The sequence below is a fragment of the Pezoporus wallicus genome, unplaced genomic scaffold, assembly GCF_028554395.1.
Source record: "Pezoporus wallicus isolate ANWC-B61680 ecotype Strahan unplaced genomic scaffold, APGP_CSIRO_Pwel_v1 scaffold_2696, whole genome shotgun sequence".
NCBI lineage: Eukaryota > Metazoa > Chordata > Aves > Psittaciformes > Psittacidae > Pezoporus > Pezoporus wallicus.
In genome coordinates, this window is record NW_026637439.1 from 1,523,557 (window position 1) to 1,546,870 (window position 23,314).

General features: G+C 42.8%; 1 protein-coding gene across 2 annotated transcripts in view; it reads left to right on the forward strand.

The window, feature by feature from the left end:
- THBS4 (thrombospondin 4) overlaps positions 1 to 23,314 on the forward strand; it is a 43,133-nt gene that overhangs the window by 19,130 nt on the left and 689 nt on the right. Inside the window, exons 7-21 of one of the 2 annotated variants that reach the window (XM_057405459.1) lie at positions 568 to 740; positions 3,653 to 3,790; positions 4,370 to 4,447; positions 8,130 to 8,282; positions 9,606 to 9,710; positions 9,946 to 10,053; positions 12,455 to 12,614; positions 13,269 to 13,387; positions 14,206 to 14,258; positions 16,275 to 16,468; positions 16,755 to 16,933; positions 18,109 to 18,157; positions 18,256 to 18,452; positions 18,943 to 19,115; positions 21,662 to 21,801. In XM_057405459.1, the coding sequence (XP_057261442.1) occupies positions 568 to 740; positions 3,653 to 3,790; positions 4,370 to 4,447; positions 8,130 to 8,282; positions 9,606 to 9,710; positions 9,946 to 10,053; positions 12,455 to 12,614; positions 13,269 to 13,387; positions 14,206 to 14,258; positions 16,275 to 16,468; positions 16,755 to 16,933; positions 18,109 to 18,157; positions 18,256 to 18,452; positions 18,943 to 19,115; positions 21,662 to 21,801 (2,019 nt within the window). The remainder of the gene's footprint in view (positions 1 to 567; positions 741 to 3,652; positions 3,791 to 4,369; positions 4,448 to 8,129; positions 8,283 to 9,605; positions 9,711 to 9,945; positions 10,054 to 12,454; positions 12,615 to 13,268; positions 13,388 to 14,205; positions 14,259 to 16,274; positions 16,469 to 16,754; positions 16,934 to 18,108; positions 18,158 to 18,255; positions 18,453 to 18,942; positions 19,116 to 21,661; positions 21,802 to 23,314) is intronic. The other variant, XM_057405460.1, reaches the window with a different exon arrangement.

The following is a 23,314-nucleotide window of genomic DNA, read 5'->3' on the forward strand; positions in this document are numbered from 1 at the left end:
CCAGTCTCAAACAAACTTTGTTGTTCCCTGGGCCTGGTCTCTGTGCACATAAGCCAGTGTACTTGCATGTCCTTCTGTGTACTCATGGGCTGCCAGCTGCTGCTTCTTTATTCCTCTTATTTGTAGACTGTCAGATGTGCTCTTGAAAAGTCATGGCACTATTTTTCTTATGAAGTGGTAGTGTTGCCAATTTAGCCAGAGAAATGTGTTGTACTATGACACGAGTCCCTTGGGGCATCCGAGGTCACTGGCTTTCAGTTTCCTCCCTCTGGCCAGAAACAGATCTGTGCTGGGACTAACCTAGCAGGAAGGCTCCCATGTGTAGCCAGAAGCACGTGGATCTAACAAAATAGCCTTAATTTCCCCTGTCTGGGGACACAACAAGCTCCTGGGCCATTCCCTGCAGGATGTCTCTTCAGCCACAGCACAGCTGGTAGCAGCGTTGTGCAGAAACACCAAGCCCCTGCTGTGCAGCCTCCTGGGGATTTCTTCAGAGCACTTGCCAGCTAAAAGCCATGATGGATGTTTCTTTCAGTCGCTGAAACTGTTGTTCTTTCTGCATTAAAGGTTTGGGAACTGTGAATTTTCCAACTCAGCTTCCTAGGCGCAGTAAACCCAAATGCGAAGTTAATTCCTGCTTCAGGGGAGTCAGGTGCATGGAGACAGCAGAGGGATTTCAGTGTGGCCCCTGCCCTGAAGGACTCACGGGAAATGGAGTTACCTGCTCAGATATTGATGAGGTAAAAAATAGTGACTTTCACTGAATTTTAAAAAAAAAAAGGATGGGGGGGAAAAAGCTAAAAAGCAACTGTTTCATACATATCAATGGGTTGCTGGTCCTTGCTGTCTTCAGCATTTGCTGACTGCTTGCGCGGTAAATATTTTATTCATTCTGATTTGATTCCACCTCCTTATTTTGCTGTTGCTGCAACTTTATGGAGGTTATATGTGTTAAAACTTGAAATACCCTGGTGAGTTGAGAAGTCACTTAAAGGACTTTAATTTTGGAAAAAAAACCCAACCAAAACAAACAAAAGAAGCTTTTGATGTAGTTGTTTTTATTCCCCAAGAAGATGCAGCAGCTTTTGTTACAGGCTTCAGAAGCCCTTCTTATCAATATGGGCTTGTTTCTTTGAATTGTAGTGCTTCTGAACCAGCCTTGAAGACCAAAGTCTTCTCTTCAACCCAGACTGGAGCAATGTTTTTCAGCCTTGTGTTAAAAGTCTGTGAAAGAAAATAAACATTTATTGTTATTGTTGCTTTTTTCTTCTTTATGGTTGTGTTGAAAGCTGATAATGTTGACTTAAATTTGCTTTTTTTTTCCCTTGTGTTATGTTAGAAAGTCAGAGCTTGCTTGTACTAAGGACTGAGTTAATAAATTGACATCTGAAGCAGTTAAATAAAATCTGTGTTAATTGGAATGTGACATTCAGAACATAAACAACAAAACCACTTCCCAGTTCACCACTTTTTTTCTGTATGACGATTTTTGCCATTGCTCTTTAGTGATTTTTCTGGAAAAACACCTGGATGTAGTAGACCAGGGAACCAGGAGAACTAGGTCATTAACTGTGCCTGCAGATAGCAGCATACTACCAACATGGCTGCCTAATGATGTAGCACAGCAAAAGCAATTCCTTTTTTCTCCTTCCCAGGCAATAGGAGATGTGCTTTGACTGCTCTTTTGGTTTACTCCCTCCTGTAGGCCATCAGCAGAAAGGATGCAATGTGTCGAACTTTTATCTGCTTGTGGAAAAGTAAGTGGGTTGAGTGTGGCAGCTTCCCGAGTTGCAGGCAATATCTTTTGTTTTGCCTCACATGACATGTGCTATGTCTACTGCAACAGAAGGTGCAAAAAACGGAGGTGAAGCCCTGAAATGTGAATGCAAGAGGTGAAGCTGAAAGAGCTGTGGTGAGAGTCTCAAGCCAGCCTAGCTGCAGCCTACCAGTACAGATAGTTTCCTCCTCCTGAACCATACCTAGACTGAGGTGGAGCATGGTGATGATCTCCCTGCCATTTTCAGAGCTGGAGCAACACTACTCTTGACAGCAGTGGCAGGAAAACAAACTGAGACTGGTCTGTTGTAATATGCTTTCTTATATGAGGCCTTTACATGAACACTGCTACTAAAATGTCACGTAGTCTGGTGTGGGTCTTTTCACCAGTAAATAACTTTTAACAGCTGGATTTTCACTTACGGTTGTGCAGGGGGGGAAAGAGGTAATAAATGGCAATAGCTTTTCATTTTCATTCTCTAATAAGAGAGGATGTGTCATATTTGGTTTCCTGAGTTAGCTGAGAGTATGAAGTAATATTTTTTTATTATTTTTGAAAGCTTTTTTGGAATCTTCTGGGAGAGCACCTTTCTACTGACTAAACTATTTCTGTACTTCCTAGTAGCTGGCATTTAAAAAGAAGTTCATATAAAAATTCTGATAAAAACAAATCTAGAAGATGCCTCACTCAGTGCTGCCGTAATCTTTTCTGAGGTTTTTAGCATCTCTGCAATATGCTCCCTTATTCATTACCAGTTTGAAGACATTACTTTCATATCCCGTATCTTGGGAGCTGCAGCTCTGCTCTGTTTATGTGTAACTTGAGTGCCCTCTGCTGCCTGTAATAAAAAATCCACATCAAATAAGGAGCACAAAATGTCTGTCCTAGGTTTTACGTTTTCCTTATGCTAGTTGTGGACCTACTTCTAATAGATCTTTCCATCAAACACACTTTGATATTAAACATGCCTTTTCTTGCTCCATGACATATGTGTTTAGTTACAAGTTGTATGTTTGTTGTAGGTGGGTATCTTCTGGCTTGTTCTCCCTCCATCTTGCAGATGTTTTTCTGTTACTGATCAAAGAGGGGAGAAAAATGCATATTTTTAAAGCTCTTTTCTGTTTCTTTCTCATATTTCTTATTTACTGTTATCTTTGAGCCATGTGTAGCATGATGGTATGTTGAAGTTTTCAGTACCCTTAGAAATACTACCTAGTATGGAGAGGCAGCAAAACAGGATGTGGTTTCCCAAACTGGCACCCACAAGGCAGGTGAAATGGGTCATAACTGTTCTGTAAGGCTACATGATGGCAGGAAAGCAGATGGTGCCTTCAGGCCAAGGGTGACGCTGTGAGCGTGTGGAATTCTGGGAGAAGTACCAGTGGGCCTCAAGTCTAGAAATGCGTGAGTGCCACTGACACATCCTTGCTCATCTGCCTTATGTTTGGGTTACTTCTGGCTGTGAGACTTGCCCAAATATAAATGAGGGGAGATGCTGCTGCCACTTTTGTGTGCACAAAACAAAACTGGAGGACCATTTGATGGGTTGTAGTTATACAGCTGTCTGTCCTGGTATTGTGGTTGGGTTGCTTCCAGGGGGCTCTCAGCTTCCAAGGGAATTGAACCTACCCAGCAAAAAGGACTGGCATCAGAGCTTAGGGCATCAACTGCAGGCTATCATGGAAGATTGCAGACAGCTGAAGACCTACTGGGATAAGAAGTATCTGCAGAGTCTGTTCCTCTCTAAGCCAGTTCTGAACAGAAGACATACAGACATTACACATAGCAATGCCGTTGACTGAGAAGTCTGTGTGCATAGTCAGGATCTGGATGTTACTGAAGCACAAACGTGCTCGGTTCATTTTTTCTTTGCAGTGTCGTTACAACCCTTGCTTCCCTGGAGTGCGATGTGTGAACACTGCTCCGGGTTTCCGATGTGAGTCTTGTCCCCCAGGATATACAGGACAAACCGTGCAAGGGATAGGCCTCAGCTATGCCAAGAGCAATAAGCAGGTGAGTGGCAGCATCCCTGTGGCAACCGCCATTGCAAGTTGCTGATTTATATCAATGCATCTCTATTGTACTTTATTTATACTTCAGTCATTCCATAAATGCCTTGTGTAGTTAGGCAGAGCTGAGTGTTTCAATCAGAAGATCTGAGTTGTGTTTGCTTGGCTTTAATGGGAGTATTAAGAGTCGAATACTCAGATTGGTATATAAACAAGAAAAAATGTCAGTAGCTTCACAGGTATTTCTGATCAAGGGCACTCTGTTGATATCTGCAAACTGCCTTTGAATTAGGAAGAGTGTGATAGAAAAGGCCTATTGTCATTTTTTTCATGTTTCTGTAGCATCCACCTTACAGTTGTCTAAACTCTTGTGGGCAAACCAGAAGCCCATCCTAAGTTTGAAATTTTCTGTATCACAGAGATCCATTGGAAGGTATGCCTATGGGTATGTCTGTGCCATTCTGAGAGTGATTTCAGGAGAGTCTATGACTCTTTTCTAGACTTAAATTTCAGTGGCTTTTCTTCAGACTTGGATCTCAGATTGACACTGTTCCTATCACATGATGATTTGTTTTGTTGCTAGGTCTGCTTAGATATTGATGAATGTCAGAATGGTGGACTTGGACTCTGCGTTCCAAATTCCCATTGCATAAACACTTTGGTAAGCACCTTTTCATTTGTGGCTTTAAAAAATCAACTGTTCTAAACTTCCTTGAGGCTAGGATTGGATTTATGGCTCTGATTGATGAGCTGAATAATACAGTTTGTTGGCTTCATCTAAATCAAACAATCGTTTCCTCTTTTCCTGTCTATTAATAAAAAATCAATACTTTATTTGTCATTAACATGTCCCTTTGAGCTGTATGCTTATTGATTTCCCTGAGGAATGTCAGGAACTCTTCTCTCCACATCATCCACTTATGTGTGTTTGTGAGTATGCTATTGCAAGGAACCTCCTTTGAAAAATTAAATCTTTGCTTCTCCTCTTCCCACTTGGGAACTGCTGCAGCAAGCTGTTCTAGGTGCTCTTTACATAGGAGTGACGTCTTCACTTTGTTAGGGTATTTATAGAGTACCAGGTATCTTCCTTAATAAGTACAGGGAGGAGGAGAGCTGCGATTGGTACATTTTTAATACACATAGGTATTTAGTCTAGGAGAGCAAGCATAACAGAAGTACAAACAGCTATGCTTTGAAAGGTTTGAAAGATATTAGGCTCCAAAAGAACAGGGCTCACAAACCTTTTAAATGCTATGGAGCAAGTTAGACCTTTCACTTAGAATCACAGAATCAGAATTATTTAGGTTGAAAAAGACCCTTAAGATCATAAAGTCCAACCATTTACCTAACACTGCCAAGTGCACCACTAAACCATGTCCCTAAGTGCCACATCTGTGTATCTTTTAAATAACTCAAGGGACAGTGACTCAACCATTTCCCTGGGCAGCCTGTTCCAGTGCTTGATAGCCCTTTTGGTGAATTTTTTTTTTTCTAATATCCAATCAAAACCTCCACTTGCACAGCTTGAGGACATTCCCTCTTGTTCTATCACTTGACACCTCATTACATGCTTCTTTTCAGGTAGCTGTAGGAAGAGATAAGGTCTCCCCTGAGCCTGCTTTTCTCCAGCCTAAACAACCCCAGTTCTTTCACTTGTTCCTCATCATGCTTGTGCTCTAGACCCTTCACCAGCTTTGTTTCCCTTCTCTGGACCCACTCCAGCTCCTCAATTATCTCTCTTGTCGTGAGGGGCCCAGAACTGATCACAGGATTCAAGGTACGGCCTCACCAGTGCCCAGTAGAGGGGGATGATCACTGCCCTGGGCCTCCTGGCCATGCTATTGCTGATACAGGCCAGGATGCTGTTGGCCTTCTTGGCTGCCTGGCCACAAGCTGGATCATGTTCAGCTCCGTCAGTCAGCACCCACAGTTCCTTTTCCATGAGCAGCTTTCCAGCCACTCTTCCCCAAGCCTGTAGCATTGCATGGGGTTGTTGTGGCCCAAGTGCAGGACCTGACACTTTGCCTTGTTGAACCTCGTACCACTGGCCACAGCCCATTGATCCAGTCTGCCCAGATCCCTCTGCAGGGTCTTCCTCCCCTCCAGCAGACAAATGCTCCCACTCAACTGGGTGTTGTCTGCAAACCTGCTGAGAGTGTATTTGATCCTCTAATCCACATCAAAGATAAGACTTTAGTAACTTTGATTTACTATAAAATAAAGATATTAAACAGAACTGGCCCCAGTACTGAGCCTTGGGGAACACCACCTGTGACTGGCTGCCAACTGGATTTAACTCCATTCACATCCACTCTTGGGGCCCAGCCACCCAGACAGTTCTTTACCCAGTGAAAAGTAACGAGCAAGCAACGAGCAGCCAGTTTCTCCAGGCGAATGCCCTGGGAAATGGTGTCAAAGGCTTTGCTAAGGTCCAGGTAAACAACAGTCACAGCCTTTTCATCATTCACTGAGCAGGTGACCTTGTCATAGGAGATCAGGTTGGTCAAGCAGGATCTGTCCTTCATAAACACGTGCTGACTGGGCCTGATCACCTGGTTGTCCCATATGTGCCACTTATGCTACTGTAAATACTGTTCTGCTATAGCTGGGTGTACAAAGCAGGCTTTCTCCGTTACAAGGGAAAGTTTGAAAGTATCCTGTGGGTGTAAAAGTGGTCCTTTGTGCAGCTAAGTATTGTTGAGGCTATTAGTAGTGTTTGAAATGATTGCTTGCTTTGTGAATAACGTTGTTTTTCTAGGGCTGCTTTCAATGTTCAGTATGATTTGTGGTTTGGATTTTTTTGTGTGGTTTTTAATTTGGGGGTTTTTAATATCTAGAACATTTCTATCACTTGCTGTATCTTACTGCATGACTAGATATAACTAGTTCTCTTCAGGAAGTCATGAGGACCTGTTTGTAGATGGCAACAAGTGTCCTGCCATCTGTCAAAACAGCAGTGTGGGTTTCTTACTCCTGTCTCCTTTACAAACAGTTTGGTCTGGAAGTGCTGCCTTAAAGGCTATTTTAATGCATACCAGGGCTTGATATAGGGCAGAATTTACTGAGTGAATTCAGGACACGCCAGAAGATATTAGCCTGGCATCCATTAGGAGAAAGTGCACAGGCCGGTATGTTTTATATAGGCTATACCATTTGCATAGCCCAGTGATTATTTTACTCCTCATATATCTGCCTATATTCATCTTCAGCGTGGAAGTATGCAGACAGCACAGAGTTAAAGTTTGGAATGAAGCTAGGAACATAGGACAAAAATAATACCCAGATGGGCAGAAAATGTATATGTCTGTGATGGCTGACTAGGACAGTCCTGACAGTTCCCTTTACAAGATTTGTATGGGAAGAGTGATGGTGTGAGAAGCGCCTCAATTTTACAAAGGGATGGATGCACAAGTTCGATGGAGATCTAACTGTTTCTGTTTCTCAACATGTCAAAAATAATTATTCTTTATAAGAGAAAAAAAAATTGTTTTCAATAAACTTTTATGTCATAGGTTACAAATCTACAAGTGTGTGAGTTTTGGGGTTGGGTTTTTTTGAGACAAAAGCCATATTAAGGGTCAAAAGAAGAGCCCTTCTTACCAGCATTTATCCATTTGTATCTCATGATGATCATCCCAGCACACACTTCCTTGGCTTAGCTCCTTGGGGTTTGTTTACACAAGAGAGTGGCATAATATAAAATATATATATGCATCTAGGTAAACCACTGGAAAAGGTGACGTGGATGTTCTTATTGCAGTGTAAATGAGGATGACTATGTCTTCAGCTCCTGAATTCTTTTCTGAAGACCAACATTTAACTCAAATTGGCTTACAAACATACAAGTTAAGAAAAAAAAAAAAGGAGCAAAGACATGCTGAACTTTCTTGTCTCTCACTGATTAAAAATTGTGCCTAGTTGAGTTTATTAAAAACTGATGGATCTGCTTTACACTGAAATAAGAGCATCCAGTCTGATTAAACAGGTGCTGCTTACAATTTTACATGTTTTGGCTACCTGGAAGCTGCCTGGAAGCAGCTCAGACTGATGCTGGCAGGAACAAGGCATCATGAAGAAGCTTTTGCTGCTGCATAACTTTTCTCTGGCTTAACAAAAGACTCATCTAAAAGGCAGCAGTTGAGCATATTTTTCGACTTTCACCAAGGGAACCAAACCTGATTTTTGTGTAGGAAATAGTTTGTTCACAGTGCAAAGAGGCCTCATTGGATGAAAGACTACACTTGCACAGCATAAGCAGTGTGGCATGAATCTTGCCCACGTGTCTGATTTAAAAGAAAAAAAGTCCCGTTAAAGGGCTGGCTAGTAACTTTTTGTTCTTACAGGGGTCTTACCACTGTGGCCAGTGCAAACCAGGATACACAGGAGACCAAATCAGGGGATGTCAAGCTGAAAGAAGCTGCAGAAATCGAGCCCTCAATCCATGCAGTGTCCATGCTCATTGTATTGAGGAAAGGAGAGGAGAGGTTACATGTATTGTGAGTTCATAAATTCATGCTTTTGTACAATGAAAAATAGCCTTTTTTAGGCTGGAACTGGGAAGGTCTTTGTGTTGGGTATTTTAACTGGATCCTAACTGGGCACACTAGCCCAGACCAGCTATGAAAATAACCAGGCTAAGTCTGTCTTGCAATTGCTTTCTTCTTGCAGCATCTCTCACGGCTGCATCTAAGGCAGCCATGCTCATTTACCGTATTTACTGTGTCTATACAATTAGATCATTTGGGAATGGCTTTTATAGACTTTCTATAGTCTCCTCAGAAAGGACTGTTGAATGTCACTCTACAGAAGACATCACAAGGACAAATTCCTCTCCTGCTACTCATCTGCATAGCTGTGGGATCCTCTCTGCATACCCAGTGTGCCTGTACTTGCCTGCTGACAGAGATGATGTTTTTCTAAGTGAGACCAAGACCACAGATTCTAGATGTAGGGAGGCTGTACTGTGCTTTCCAGCCATGGAACCAGAGGAGCGCCAAGTGGCACATAACTTCCATTGTAAGAATGTAACTGAAGTATATTACTTAGTTTTTCCAGCTTGCAGGGAGAAACAAGAGACTAATCCTGTGTCCTAAATCTGGATACAGTGCATGCTTTTGCTGGCACTTGTTTTGGTCTCATTTTTAAGTACATCTGTTTCAAAAAGAATCTGAGATATTTTAAGTCCGTACTGTAATGGTAAGATAGCTAGAAACTTGTGTTAGGCAAGCCCTCATTTTAAGGATAGGACAGAGTTTGACATGCACTTCTATGCATCAATCTTCAGTTACAAGACAAATTAGGTGTTAATTTTAAATAGTACCACTCTAATTGGCTAAGAGAAACTTGCATGCAAAAGCACTTGCTTTGCTGATGCAAATTTAGTAACTGTCAGCGCAGTTCTATCTTAAAACTTCCTCTAGTTGCAGGCGTATTCTTGAGATACTGAACAAAACACAGTCATCCCATCAAGCCATGGTCCCCTTGCTGACTACTAGCTGCATATTCTAGGTCGCATCTTCCTGGTCAGTGTCTAAAATAAATCTATAAGCTTCCACTGATACCATTGTGTTGCAGACACACATTCCATTTAGCATCAAGTCTTGGCTCTTTCTAGCTGTGTCTAGATGTAGAAAGCTTGAAACAAAAGTTTTCTTTCTGCATTTTTGAGAGATGGTGAAACGTACCTCACTGTAGTTCAGGGACTGTCCATTCCTGGTGTACGTTTGTGTTTTCAAGACTGTTGTGGGGTTTCCTTCTTGAATATTGCTATAGTGACTCATTAACCTTTTGGTAGTACTACCATGGTGTTTTATTGATAGTGTGGCATTGGCTGGGCTGGTGATGGTTATATTTGTGGAAAAGATGTTGACATTGATGGCTACCCTAATGAAGAACTCTCATGCTCTGCTGAAAACTGCAGAAAAGTAAGACATTCTTTCTTAATCCTATAATAATTCAGAGAATGAAGGGGTAAAGAGGAAGAGTGAAAGAAACACAATTAGATGTATTAATCTTTTTTCAAGGAATTTAATTTATCTGGCTAAATTGTTTTACGTTTTATTCATTGATTAATTAAAACAGTAATAGAAAAAGTCACTGAAATTATGAAGGCATCCAGTTTACCCATAGAGCACTAGACAAGTCTCATTTTATGTCTAGGACAATTGCAGATTTGTCCCAAACTCTGGACAAGAAGATGCAGATGGTGATGGGATTGGAGATGCCTGTGATGATGATGCAGATGGAGATGGCATTCCCAATGAGCAGGTGCTGTGTATAGATCTGGGGGGAGGGGAGGGTCTGTGTAAACAGTAGGATTTCACACTAGTGCAGTAGGCAGTGATTTTGAAATGTGGCTCACTACTATTTGCCAGTGATTATGTCATACATTCAGAGTAAGCAGCTGTCTAAATCTTGTCTTTTTCTTTTACAGAATGCTCGCTATTATAAGACCTAAAAAACCCAGCCTGTTTCACAGAGCCTTAAATCCCTCTGTGAGGGATTTACTAGTGTATGCTCCATTATATTTTATCATTGAATTCTAGAGCTTTTTGCATACAGAACTTGTGTCCTTGTCACACTTTCCTATAGCATGGCCTTCAGGAACATTACCTTCATTAGTGTCTTTTTAAATAGTAGGTTGACCTCACATCATATTCCACGAGGGATCCAAACCCCATGCAAATTAATGGGTGTCTTGCCAATTGCTTGAAGAAAGCTTTGAATCATGTTCTGAAAGTGAAAGAGGTTTCCATGTGGGTACACTACTGCAGAATGTATCAAGAGATTAAAATCAGACCATAAAAGCTCTTCTGTGTTCACCCCATACCCTCACAAGCCCACTGTGGTTCTACATGAAGATCTTTCTGTGGTATTGTGTAATGCACTTCCAAGATAGAAAAAAGAGCACTCTATTCAGATTACAAATGTCCATACGGAGCTAGGACAGACTGGCAATCACAGAAGGTCTGTCCCAGGCTGTTCTGCCACAGAAGCGAAGCCTAAATCCAGGTAGCTTGAAGCAACTGGTTTTATTAATGTTCTACAAGGAAACATGTTAAATCCTCCTTTAACTGTAAATCTATATGCAGTTTCAAGACCTTTGCAACCAGTAACTTCTGTATTGTTGCTAAGCTGTGTTCTGCGTCCATGGGTGCAAGAGGGTGAGATCATGGGTGTACTAGATGGCAAGGGAAAGTTTACACCAGTTTGAAATAAAGTCTTCTCCATGTGCTTCCTGATGATCTTAAGAAAGTCTATAACAGTTTGACAAAAAAAAAAAGTAAAAAGCAAAAAAAACCCCAAAACAAACAAACAAACCCCAAAACAACATCCAAACCAACTTGTGTACTTTTGTGTCAGAAAGTCATGTTTTTCAAAGTGTTTCAGCTTTGGTTTGAGTCTCTACCAGAAGGCGGCAGTGGACTTTCACTGAGAGCATCTGACAAACCCTGTTAGGGTCCCTGAGCTACAGCTTTTGAGGAAGACCATGTAGGAAAGCCAGGGCACCAAAACAGGTTACTCAGTTACTCAGTTTGGACAAAATGAGAATCAGAAGTCAAAGTTATAATTAAAGGCTTATGATCTGCATGTTTATATTTACTGTTCCCCCAGCATGATTCAAAGGAGAGCTTTAAGGGACACATGAAATCTTATCTAGAGCTAATCATAGAATCATAGGTTGTTTTGGGTTGGAAAGAACCTTAAGATCAAGTTCCAATCACCCTGCCATGGGCAGGGACACCTCGCCCTAGACCATGTTGCTCAAGGCTCTCTCCAACCTGGTCTTGAACACTCTTAGGGATGTTCCTGTTCCAGCATCTCAACACCCACACAGTAAAGGATGTCTTCCCTCTATATAACCTAAACTTCCTCTGTTTAAGTATGAACCCATTACACCTTTGTCTTGTCACTACAGTCCCTAATGAAGAGTCCCTCTCCAGCATCCTTGTAGGCTCCCTTCAGGTACTAGAAGGCTGCTCTGAGGTCTCCACACAGCCTTCTCTTCTCCAGGCTGAACAGCCTTGCTCAGCCTATCTTCATATGGGAGGTGCTCAAGCCCCCTGATCATCCTCGTGGCCCTCCTTTGGACTTGTTCCAACAGCTCCATGTCCTTTTTATGTTGAGGACACCAGAACTGCACACAATACTCCAAGTGAGGTCTCACAAGAGCAGAGTAGAGGGGCAGGATCACCTCCTTCATCCTGCTGGTCATGCTCCTTTTGATGCAGCCCAGGATACAGTTGGCTTTCTGGCCTATGAGCACACACTGCTGAGCCATGTTCAGTTCCTTTTCTCATCAACCAACATCCCCAACTCCTTCTCCGCAGGGCTGCTCTGAATCTCTTTTCTGCCCAACCTGTAGCTGTGCCTGGGATTGCTCCAACCCAGGTGTAGGACCTTGCCCTTTGCTTTGGTGAACTTCATGAGGCTGGCATTGGCCACACCTCAAGCATGTCAAGTTCACTCTGGATGATATCCCTTCCCTCTTGCGTATCAACCGAACCAGACAGCTTGGTGTCAGCAATATTCACGTAAAATGTAAACTGCCCACAGTAATACTTTTTTATGAAAATAGACGTGAATGTAAGAGTTTTAAATCCACAAAAGTAGAAATTAAGTATTTGGGACCCAATTTGTGCCTGATTTGGATCTGTGTCTCTTGCAGGATAACTGTGTCTTGGTTCCCAATGTTAATCAGAGAAATAGCGACCAAGATATATTTGGAGATGCTTGTGACAACTGCCGCAATGTTCTGAATAATGACCAAAGAGACACAGATGGTGATGGGAAAGGAGATGCTTGTGATGATGACATGGATGGAGATGGTTGGTCATTCTTCACTTCCAGCTTCTCTGATGTTCTTGAAACTTGCCCAGAATGTGCCATGTGTTAGGAGATTTCCTGTCACCAGTTGCATTGTCTTTGTGAAACCTGTATTTCCAGTCCTTTTCATTTATATTAATATGTAACTTTTAGCCTTCATTGGAAGCCCCAGACACTGTAACAGATAAACCTAGCCATGGTTTTTGTGTAAGTTAGGGTCATTAGTCATTCAGTAATTCCTTAAAGGTACAAACATGCCCCAGAGTACCCAGCTGCTGCCTATCCCAGATGCTGAAGAGCCACATAATTTGTATTGCTGTAGGAGCTTAAAAGAAGAATCACAACCCTTCAAACGTAATAACAAAGGTGAAATGTTCCATCTTCTAAGCTGTGAAACAGGAACAGGATAGCATGAATTGTATATAATTCATGAAGTGTGTGTGATGGGGTTGAAAGCTGTTCTTTAGTAAGATGTTTCTAACTTCTGTTAAGTGAACGGATGCACATGTAAGAAGGCTCTGCTGTGTGGGCTTATAATGTCATTCCAAGATGAAGTAGCTGCTGAAGAGGAATAGCATCTTTACTGTTCTTGATGTTTATGTTGTCCAGTAACAAATGAAGGAATTGTTTTTAACTAACATCTTGCTTTTCAATAGGTATTAAGAACCTTTTGGATAATTGTCAGAGAATCCCCAACCAGGACCAGGAGGACACAGATAGTGATGGTGTTGGTGATGCCTGTGATAGCTGCCCTACAATCAGCAACCCAAATCAGGTCAGCAGGCACAAGGAAAAAATACCCTCATTGAGGGATAGGTGCTTTTGAGGCTAAAAAAGGAGATGAGAATCAAGCACCTCATGCAGGGTATTTACCTTTTTAACAGTAGGTATTTGGGCAGGTTTTATGGAGCTTCAGAGTCTCCTGACAATGGGAAAAGGGAGGTACCAGGTGTATTATCATAGTTTGGGATGTTGTTAGCACTTTTGCCCTGACAGTATCTTCTGCTGGAGTGCTCTGAAATATGGGCGTGCTCCAATCCCACAGAGTCCAATGCCAGACCCAACACAGTGGTGTGATTTAGTTACACTTGATATTTCTTTATTTAGGACAAAATCCCAGTGTCCTTATTTAGTAAAACTTTTTGTTGCTGCTAGGTGAGAAGTCAGTGAGACTTTTCATGTTTTGAATTCTGATTAAGCCCCTTGTGACTAACAAAAATTGCTGGAAACTTTATAGAAACAGTAGATTTTCAAAGCTGCTGAAGACATCAGCTGTGGTTAGAAATGAGGGATACTTATTTCCAGTAGTAGAAGAATTTTGCTTGAACTACTCACCTTGCTTGAGCTGCTCCAATCAAGTTTAACCCTGTTTACTCATTGTCTGTTGGTTTTGTTTTCTTCTTCTTCCTTTAAATAAACTATCTTTTTGGTTAAATGGATGATGCAAACAAGAATATATGTTTTGTGAAACAAATGTTTTTCCATGCTTTTATTTTAATTGCATTTGATTTGGTTGTGTTTTGGTTTAGTACTGCCATTTTAGTAGATGCTCTCAGCAGCTGATACTGGAACTTTCACTGTTTCCTTTTGCAGTCAGATGTTGACAACGACCTGGTTGGAGATTCCTGTGATACCAATCAGGACAGGTATGCTGTGTTATGGCTTGTAACAGCAGCAGGGAAGGGGAGAGGCCTGTCTTGAGCTCAATCAAGCTCAGACTTCCTGGAGACCTTTAATCCCTCAGACTAGCCTGAATTTAACTCCAGTACCTCCTCAAAGGTGTTATTTCAGGAAACATTGTTTGAACCATCAGCCTTGTTGTGTCATTTCCCTGCGGCAGTACAGTTAAGAGCTTTTCACCTTTAGCCCCATGTTCACACAGGCTTCCTGCAAGTTCCTGTGGAAGTGACATTCAGTGCAGTTCTCTGGCTGTAAAACCCAGAGCACTCCTCAGAACTTTAGTGAGGTAAAAGGCTTTTTTCTTTTATTTTCATTCCTCTTTTCTTTCTTTTTCAATCCAGCAGGAATTTCAGTTAAGGGCTGCATGTTTTCCCATAAGAATCTAATGTTCCAGAAACAGAATTTTATTACTAAGTGTAAATTAAAATAAAACATATAAAAAAAAAAAAAAAAGATAAGCCCCTTTGCTTTAGCACAGCAAGAGTGACAGTGCTCCTTTCTGGCTTTACACACCCTGAGCATTCATGGGGCATGTCCTGTGACAAACTGCTCACACCTGCCTGGAAGCAGCTTCTGCATAACCAGCATTAGGGGTGGCAAGTGCTCCCCTGCTCTCCATACTTAAATGAAGAAGAAAGGGAAGTGATAAATCCTGTGCTGGCACAGCATGTTGTCAGCCACAGGTGGCTGCAAGGTCTTACCCCCAGGTGGTTAGTGGGTGCTGCTGCCTGGGATGATAAGTGCAGGGAGCCCACTTCCTGACCTCCACAGGGAGCGTTCCCAGTCTTGGGCCACTAGCTGCAAAGGGGCCCAGCTGAGAGCTGTTTTAGGTAGATAATGGCCTTGGTTTTTTCCTGGTTTAAAAAGGGACATGGTTTCTTTTCCTCAAACCTAGCTAATATGTATGAAGCATTTCCTGATAGAAACACTATAGTTCTGCCTGAGGTTAACCTTTCAGTAAATGTATGTGCATGGTCCTCATTGTATTTCATCTTAAGAATATGCAAATACCAGTTGCTCTGACCTAAAAGTACTTTTCTTAAGCAGCGAAAGATGGGTGGGAATATGCATAGCTGTAAGTTGCAGCACTGCCCTAATTTGGCTGCATGTCACCTGCTTTGCCTGGGTTCAGCATAAAGCTACTGAGAGGAAACATGCCTGCTTATCACCAGGAACTATTTGATTTATGGTATATGTACAAGACACACCTGATTTCAGGCCATTTTTTTTTGCACAGATGCACTTAACTGTTGGCATGGAGAAACAATGCAGCCACCCCATAACTTCCCAAACTCTTTTTCTGTAGTCTTTCCCCATTCCTTGTGACTCTTTACTGTAACCAGCTGATGTTGGGGGCGGTGCTTGGGAGCTACAAACTGCTCTGTTTCTCTCTATGCAGCTCGCCTGCTGGACTGTAACATAAGAAAACTTGATATGCAGGAGGGGGAAAGTGGTGCTTGGTTTTAAACAAGTCTGATTTCCCGTGTTCCTGCAGAGTCTTCCATAAATTCTTATTCACACTCACACCTACCTGCACGTTCATGAGCAGCAAGACACTTGTGGACAACATGTCTGACAAGGGACATCAGCTGTTGAGTACTTGCTGTCTCCTGGATGCCTTTGATTGATGACACTGAACTTGTTGGATGTGTCTTACACATGCTTTAGGTGTGGATGTCATTTGAGATCTTGGGCTTTGGTACCTTTTCCCACTCCCTGTAAGGTTTCTTTTTCTTGTCTGAGTATTTTTATAGCTCCAGGCTTAGTCTTTACATTCCTGCTGCTTTATTGTATGGTCTGTGTTTGCTGCTTGTCTCCTTGCTGTTCAGCCACCTGAGTGACAAGAGGTTGTGGTGACCACTGTCTGTTTCCTGTTATGGCATGCCTCCAGTGCAATTCCCACTTGAGTACCCATGCTGTCCCCCATGCAGAGGCAAGAGCTGATGCTGGCATGCCGTTTCTTTCTGTTTCTTTGCTCATAGTGATGGCGATGGGCACCAGGACAGCACAGACAATTGCCCCACCATCATCAACAGCTCCCAGCTGGACACGGATAAGGACGGGTTAGGTGATGAGTGTGATGAGGATGATGATAATGATGGCATTCCTGACCTCTTGCCCCCCGGCCCTGACAATTGTAGGCTGGTCCCCAACCCAGGGCAGGAAGATGATAATGGTAAGATGGGCCTTCAGGAGCCATTTCAGTGCTTAGGCACTGTGTCCTTCCCCAGGCACTACACATGTGCACCAGGATCCAACACAGTCACTGCATCTGCATACACTAGTGCCAGGAGGGAACCCAACACACAGGGACCCTTTGGCCCAGGCAGGGGACTTCGAGTCCCCTCCCCAGGCACTACAGCCATCAGGGCTGAGACTTCAGCTGCTTCTCAAACACCTTGATCCACCCAGAGGTGGCTACTTGCTAAATCATAAACCTTTCACTTCTCTGATGCATTCAGGTGATGGAGTTGGGGATATCTGTGAGTCCGATTTTGACCAGGATGCAGTGATTGATCGGATTGATGTGTGCCCTGAGAACGCAGAGATCACCTTGACAGACTTCAGGGCCTATCAGACAGTGGTGCTGGACCCAGAGGGAGATGCGCAGATTGATCCCAACTGGGTGGTTCTTAACCAGGTAAAAATACATCTAATTTTTCTTACCTAGCTGAGAAAGATCTTTTGAAAACCACAGTAAAACTGTCTCTGTAATTGCTGGACCTCTGACAAACAAGTGGAAAGTGGAAGCTGTTGTTGGTTGACTATTTTACAGGAGTTATAACAAAGAAACATTTTTTTAGCATATGATAGCTTTGGTGCTTCTCATAGTCTAAAATAACTACAGGGTGGTCAGCTTCTTCTGGGTAGATTTCACTGCTGCGAAGAAGGTGAGTACACGACTTTTGTGTCACACTATTTAAGTATTTCTGTAGCAACAGTTTCATGAATCCTTCCCAAAATTTTGGAAGTCTGACCTGCTGTGTAGCAGAGCATTTACTCTAGATGGAGTCCAGTAACTGTTACTTATACTAACAAATCTTAGCGTCCAGGAGGCTAATGTGTTCTGAGTCACAGGGAATGTGCAGTTTATTCCCACTGGCAAAGTCACTGCCAAGCCAGCTGAGATGTACACGCCTTCCTTAACTCAGTCCCAGCAGTCAGTTTAATCCCAAATTCCATGATCAAACTGTACAAGCTAAGGGTAGGAAAAGCTCTCTTCCGCCCCAGCCCTCTGGTTCAGTGTTTTGCAGAATCAAATTTTGCAGTAGGAAAGGCAAATCATTCCTGACTCAGGGCACACAAGCAGCTGAAACATTAGTATTTTATTATAGTCCTCATTGTAATTCAGATTAATTATAAATAAATATATAAAGAGATTATAGAATCGTAGAATAATTAGGGTTGGAAAGGACCTTAAGGTCACTGAGTTCCAACCTCCTTGCCTTGGGCAGGGACACCTCCCACTAAACCATGCTACCCAAGGCTCTGTCCAGCCTGGCCTTAAACACCGACAGGGTTATAAATTATTATTAATATTATAATATTATTTCATATTACATATTATAATTATATATTTATATTGACATTTTTATTTATATTATTATTTGTATATTATAAATATTATAAATCATTACTTGTATTATATAGAATTATAAATAAATATCTATAAAATGATTTAATTAATTACAAGTGTTACTGTGAGCAAAGGGAGGAGATGAGTTGAGGGAGTGCTAGAGGGAGGCAGAAGGGGCTGCCAGGTGTAGCCAGTTCAGCTCATCACAGACGCCAAACAGCCTAAATTTACTCTTACAGGGCATGGAAATTGTGCAGACTATGAACAGTGATCCTGGCCTTGCTGTTGGTAAGTACCTTTTCTGAGGTTCAAGCTTTACAGCAAAAAACTTAGAGCATGTGAACTCATTTTCTGCAGACTTAATTTAACCCATGTGTCCCCCTCAGGTTACACGGCTTTTAACGGCGTTGACTTTGAGGGCACTTTCCATGTGAACACCGTGACAGATGATGACTACGCTGGCTTTATTTTTGGTTATCAAGACAGCTCTAGCTTTTATGTGGTAATGTGGAAACAGACTGAACAGACGTACTGGCAAGCGACTCCCTTCAGAGCTGTTGCAGAGCCTGGCATTCAGCTAAAGGTACTGGTCATAGCTCCTAGCTTGTGACACGGCAGTCACCACAGCCTGGCTATGCCATCCTGCCGTGGGTTGGCTGTGCCACCAGACTATCTGACTACTGTGGGCTAAGCCATCATGCTGTGCATTTGCCAAGCCATCACTGCATGGTGGCTGCTCTGCCTTACTGCTATTGTCTCCCTGAAACGCGCAAAACTGCCACACAGCCCTTTCAATAGCAGTATTTGTTAGGGAAATATATGCAGTCTTGCCCTTGCTCATCAGCTGGAGGGCTTAGTCTCTGCTGTCATTGTGCTCTGACTGTAGCTGGTCAAACTGCCTCCTTGTCCTTATTTTCCATGCAAGCAGTGGCTCGAGTTAAAAAAAAGAAGTTAGGAGCATGTGAGCAGGAGGGAGGGTGCTTCTGCAGACCTGCTCCCCTTTACAGAAGGACTTATAGCTCCTGAAAATCACATTTCTCTGTGATTGGCATTGGCAAATTGTATTTCTGCAGGCTGTGAAATCCAAGACGGGCCCTGGTGAGCACCTTCGCAACTCCCTCTGGCACACGGGGGACACCACTGACCAGGTCAGGCTGCTGTGGAAGGACCCCCGAAATGTAGGGTGGAAAGACAAAGTCTCCTACCGCTGGTTCTTGCAGCATAGACCTCAGATCGGTTACATCAGGTAAGAGAGGAAAGGATAGATATGGTGAGTACAGATACATGTCTGCCTAAACTGTTGTTTCTCAACACCTAATTCAGACAACAACCTGGGAACTTGTGAGATGTTTGAGCTTTACACTGATGAAGCCTTGTAACAGGCTAGACTTTTGAAATTCAGCCTGCAATACTTTCCTTAGGAAACATAATTCCAAGTTATGCCTGTTTGTAACCCGAGTTTTATGCCATCTGGGTGTTGTAACTGGTTACTACCTTAATAAGCCCTTTCCTGGCTTTAATACCTTGTTTACTAAGCAACTGATGGCCACTTATCTCATAGAATCATAGAATAGTTAGGGTTGGAAAGGACCTTAACATCATCTAGTTCCAACCCCCTGCCATGGGCAGGGACACCTCACGCTAAATCATATCACCCAAGGGCTCGTCCAACCTGGTCTTGAACACTGCCAGGGATGGAGCATTCACAACCTCCCTGGGCAACTCATTCCAGTGCCTCACCACCCTAACAGGAAAGAATTTCCTCCTTATATCCAATCTAAACTTCCCCTGTTTAAGTTTTAACCGTTACCCCTTGTCCTATCACTACAGCCCCTAATGAAGAGTCTCTCCCCAGCATCCCTATAGGCCCCCTTCAGATATTGGAAGGCTGCTATGAGGTCTCCACGCAGCCTTCTCTTCTCCAGGCTGAACAGCCCCAGCTTCCTCAGCCTGTCTTCAGACAGGAGGTGCTCCAGTCCCCTGATCATCCTCATTTCAAAATTTCTTAATTTTGATCCTTTAGAGTATTTTTGTTGGAATCATGATAGTTCATTTACAGATTCTGGGATAACAGAATTGGTAAAAGTTGTCCACTTAAAAGGTTATGATCCTAACTAAGATCAGTAATTGTTGTGACACGATAGATTTGAGATTACATAGCATATATTCAGAAAGTTTGTCAAAGCTGTGTAATGCATGTTATTTATTTTGTTATTTGAAAAACATAAAAGAAATCACCCCTCAGGAAGGAGCATTTCATTCTGCACCATCCAGGTCAACAGGAATTATACCTGTAGATCAATGGCAGTGTTAAAATGCAAAACAAACAAACAAAAAAAAAAAACCTGGCATCATCAGCTCAGTTTTGCAGCATTGTAATAGAACAGAAATAGATGCATGTCAGTTGTTCTTCAAAAAATCACCGCCATGCAGTTGAGATGCAGTAACTTGATATTATATTTATTCCAGTTTTCTGGTGCAGAGCATCATCTTCATTGGTAATGGGAATGAGCATATTTGACTTCCTGCTAAAGTGGATTATGAGTATTTATTCTATCAGTTGTGTCCCAGCCACAGGGCAGTTGTGAATAGGTCTTGGGTGGCAACTTTTGTTTAGTCCAAGCTGTTTGTGAAGCTGCTTCACAAGCAAACATCTGCCTGTGGTTGCAGTCTCTAGCCAGCCTGATTAATGCCCCCTGCAACTGGGAAAGCTAGCGAAGTCAGTGTCACAGTCCTTCAGAAATTAAAGGCAGCCAGGCCTAAAGTGAACCTCTGCCAGCTCTCTGTCTAAATCTTGCTGCGGTCTGTTTAGTCCAGGTGCCACAGACCATAATGCGTCTAGCAAAGGTTTTCTGAGGCATCAAGGAAGCATAGGAAAAAGTCACTTGAGGCAAGACTCTCCCACAGAAATCTATTCATTGTACAGACGCTTTTGAACTACCTCAGCAAATCAGGAAATAAACTCAGGAACATAACAGGAATTGACGGTTGTTTTTTTTTCTTATTTTATAAAAAGACACAGGAACTTTCTTTCACTTTACCACTCTCTGTTTTCTTGCATGTCAGGGTCCTCATCCAAACAGGGTCTTTCAGGCTCATCATCCTCTAAGTCACTTACCCAGTACCCCAGAGGCCGAGGACTTGGTGCAGACAGCGTTGCAGCATCCCAGCTAGCTCCAGCATGGTTCTGCTGAAGCCCTAAATGCAGGGCACATGCTGGGAAGCTTGCAGGGCACAGCTCTTCCCAGAGCTGCTTGGGAATTTGCAACAACGAAATGCCAGATCATCAGAACTGTTCCTGGAATTAATCACAGTCACATTTTTAAAGAAACTCACAGTGAAGTTTAACATTCAAAATGGTTTGTTTGAAACTTTGCCTATTAAAAGAGAAAAAAAGGTTTAGCTTCAAACTGTGTGAGACAATATCCATCTGGCCTTCTTCAACTGGCCTAATCTGGTTCTCCCTTTCTCCTGTAACTGTTGACTGTGGAAATTTTCAGAGTTAAAGCTCTCAACCTGACTGACTACACAAAAAATATTCCAGGGCTTTTGTAGGATGTGTAAAAAACCCCCAAACCCACCAAAACACCCTCCCTCTCCAGCTCTTGACAGCATGCAGCATTACTGCAGTCCCCGGACTCCAAGAGGAGCTATCTTAGCTTCTTTTTCTCCTATGAGAAGGAGAGAGAATACCATTTCCAAGGCTGGAGCTGCCATCGATAATGAGATTACTTTCATGAATGTTGCAGCCCTGGAAAAGACATAATGGACCTTCTGTCTGCTTTCATTAAGGGCAAGATTTTATGAAGGCTCTGACCTAGTGGCAGACTCTGGTGTAACTATAGACACCACGATGCGTGGAGGACGGCTTGGAGTTTTCTGCTTCTCTCAGGAAAACATTATTTGGTCCAACCTGAAATACCGCTGCAATGGTAATGTTGCTTTTACATCATTTTAGCTAACAACTAGCAAATGACCATGAAGTAGTGTGGTAGTGTGGCTGCTGGATTAAGCCATTTTGCATCCCTTCCATTGCTTTTCGTCCACAAGTTATTCACAGCTGTGAAACTTCTCCCCTGACACCAGCAGCATGCTCCAGCCCAGCCAGACGGGAACTGACACCTCACAACTGCTCCTCCCAGAGCAGTCACTCTGCTGCAGAGATTGTGCCAACTAAGTAGTATAGCTGTCATCAGAGAATTAAATACGTTATTTAAAACCAACCAACCGTGAGCTGTACACACGCAATATACATTCTGGGGCCATTATACATGTAGGATGCCTTGAGCTGTAAATACAGCATGAAAGAAATCTGGAGAGCCACTGGGATCAGTCACCAGGCATCAGTATCACACGTGTATTTGTTGGTTGCTCCTGTCTGTGTTAGGACAAGATCATGAGATGTGCTTTGTCCCATGGAGGAATCCTTCTCAGACTGTCGGATCATGCTGGCTTACACCTCTTGGGGTCAGAGCCTCCCATCTTAGCCCTGATCTCCCACTGTATAGAGTAACTCAATCCTTGGTCACTCACACAGAAGCTGTTTGTGTCAGGACATTTCTGCCCTGGCAACACTACCTTGCTGGTAGTGAGGTTGGAGAGGCTGCCCCGCTCCTCTCAGCATCAACCCTTACCTGACCAAAGCAGCCTTCAGAAAACAAGTTACTAGCCAAGTTGGAATAGTTTCTCTGTCTGCTGTCTGTGGATCCAAGAAGCCAAGACCATGTCTGCGGTGGACACAGCCACTGCACAGCCAGACCCTGGCTCCGTGGTGTGTTCCGATGGTGGACCCTGGTTCCTGGGCACTCGGCATGCTTATAGCTAGTGCTTGGACGTCATGGTTAAACAGGGAAACTTTTAGACAGTGGTACTTTCAATTATAAATTACTTGATAAGAGTCTGAAAACAGATGCTTATCAAGTAATTTTCGCAGACATATGTGATTTCCCAGCAATAATATTTCAAAGCTGCTGCTGAAGCCATAGATACTGTACTGGCAGTGAGCAGGTAGTGACTTTGCTGCAGGCACTTCAGTAGGTCGATTAAACCCACTCAGAGAAGTCTCTGGAGTCCCGAAGCATCCTGCTTTCATTTTAGAAAAAGCTTAAAAGGAATTTTCAAGCCTCAAAAAAAGGTCAACAAAAAGCAAAGAACTTGCCCTTTTTTGCTGTATACTGTGTGTATTTACATAGTTACTTCCTTTTTGAGTTTAGTTACCTGTCCTGCATCAGGGTGGAAATAACCAAAATAAAGCTGAGGTCATGCAGTTGAGCTTCATTGTTGAGACTCCATCTTTGGCTGCAGCTTTAGCTCTATGGTTAGCTCTGTAGCTGTCCAGATACAATGGGAGCTGGCAAAGGCACCCTGCAAATTCAACACTTCCAGAAGAACTGTAGTTGCTCTTATGACATTGACCCACCTCCAGCTTAACTTTACCAAAGTGGT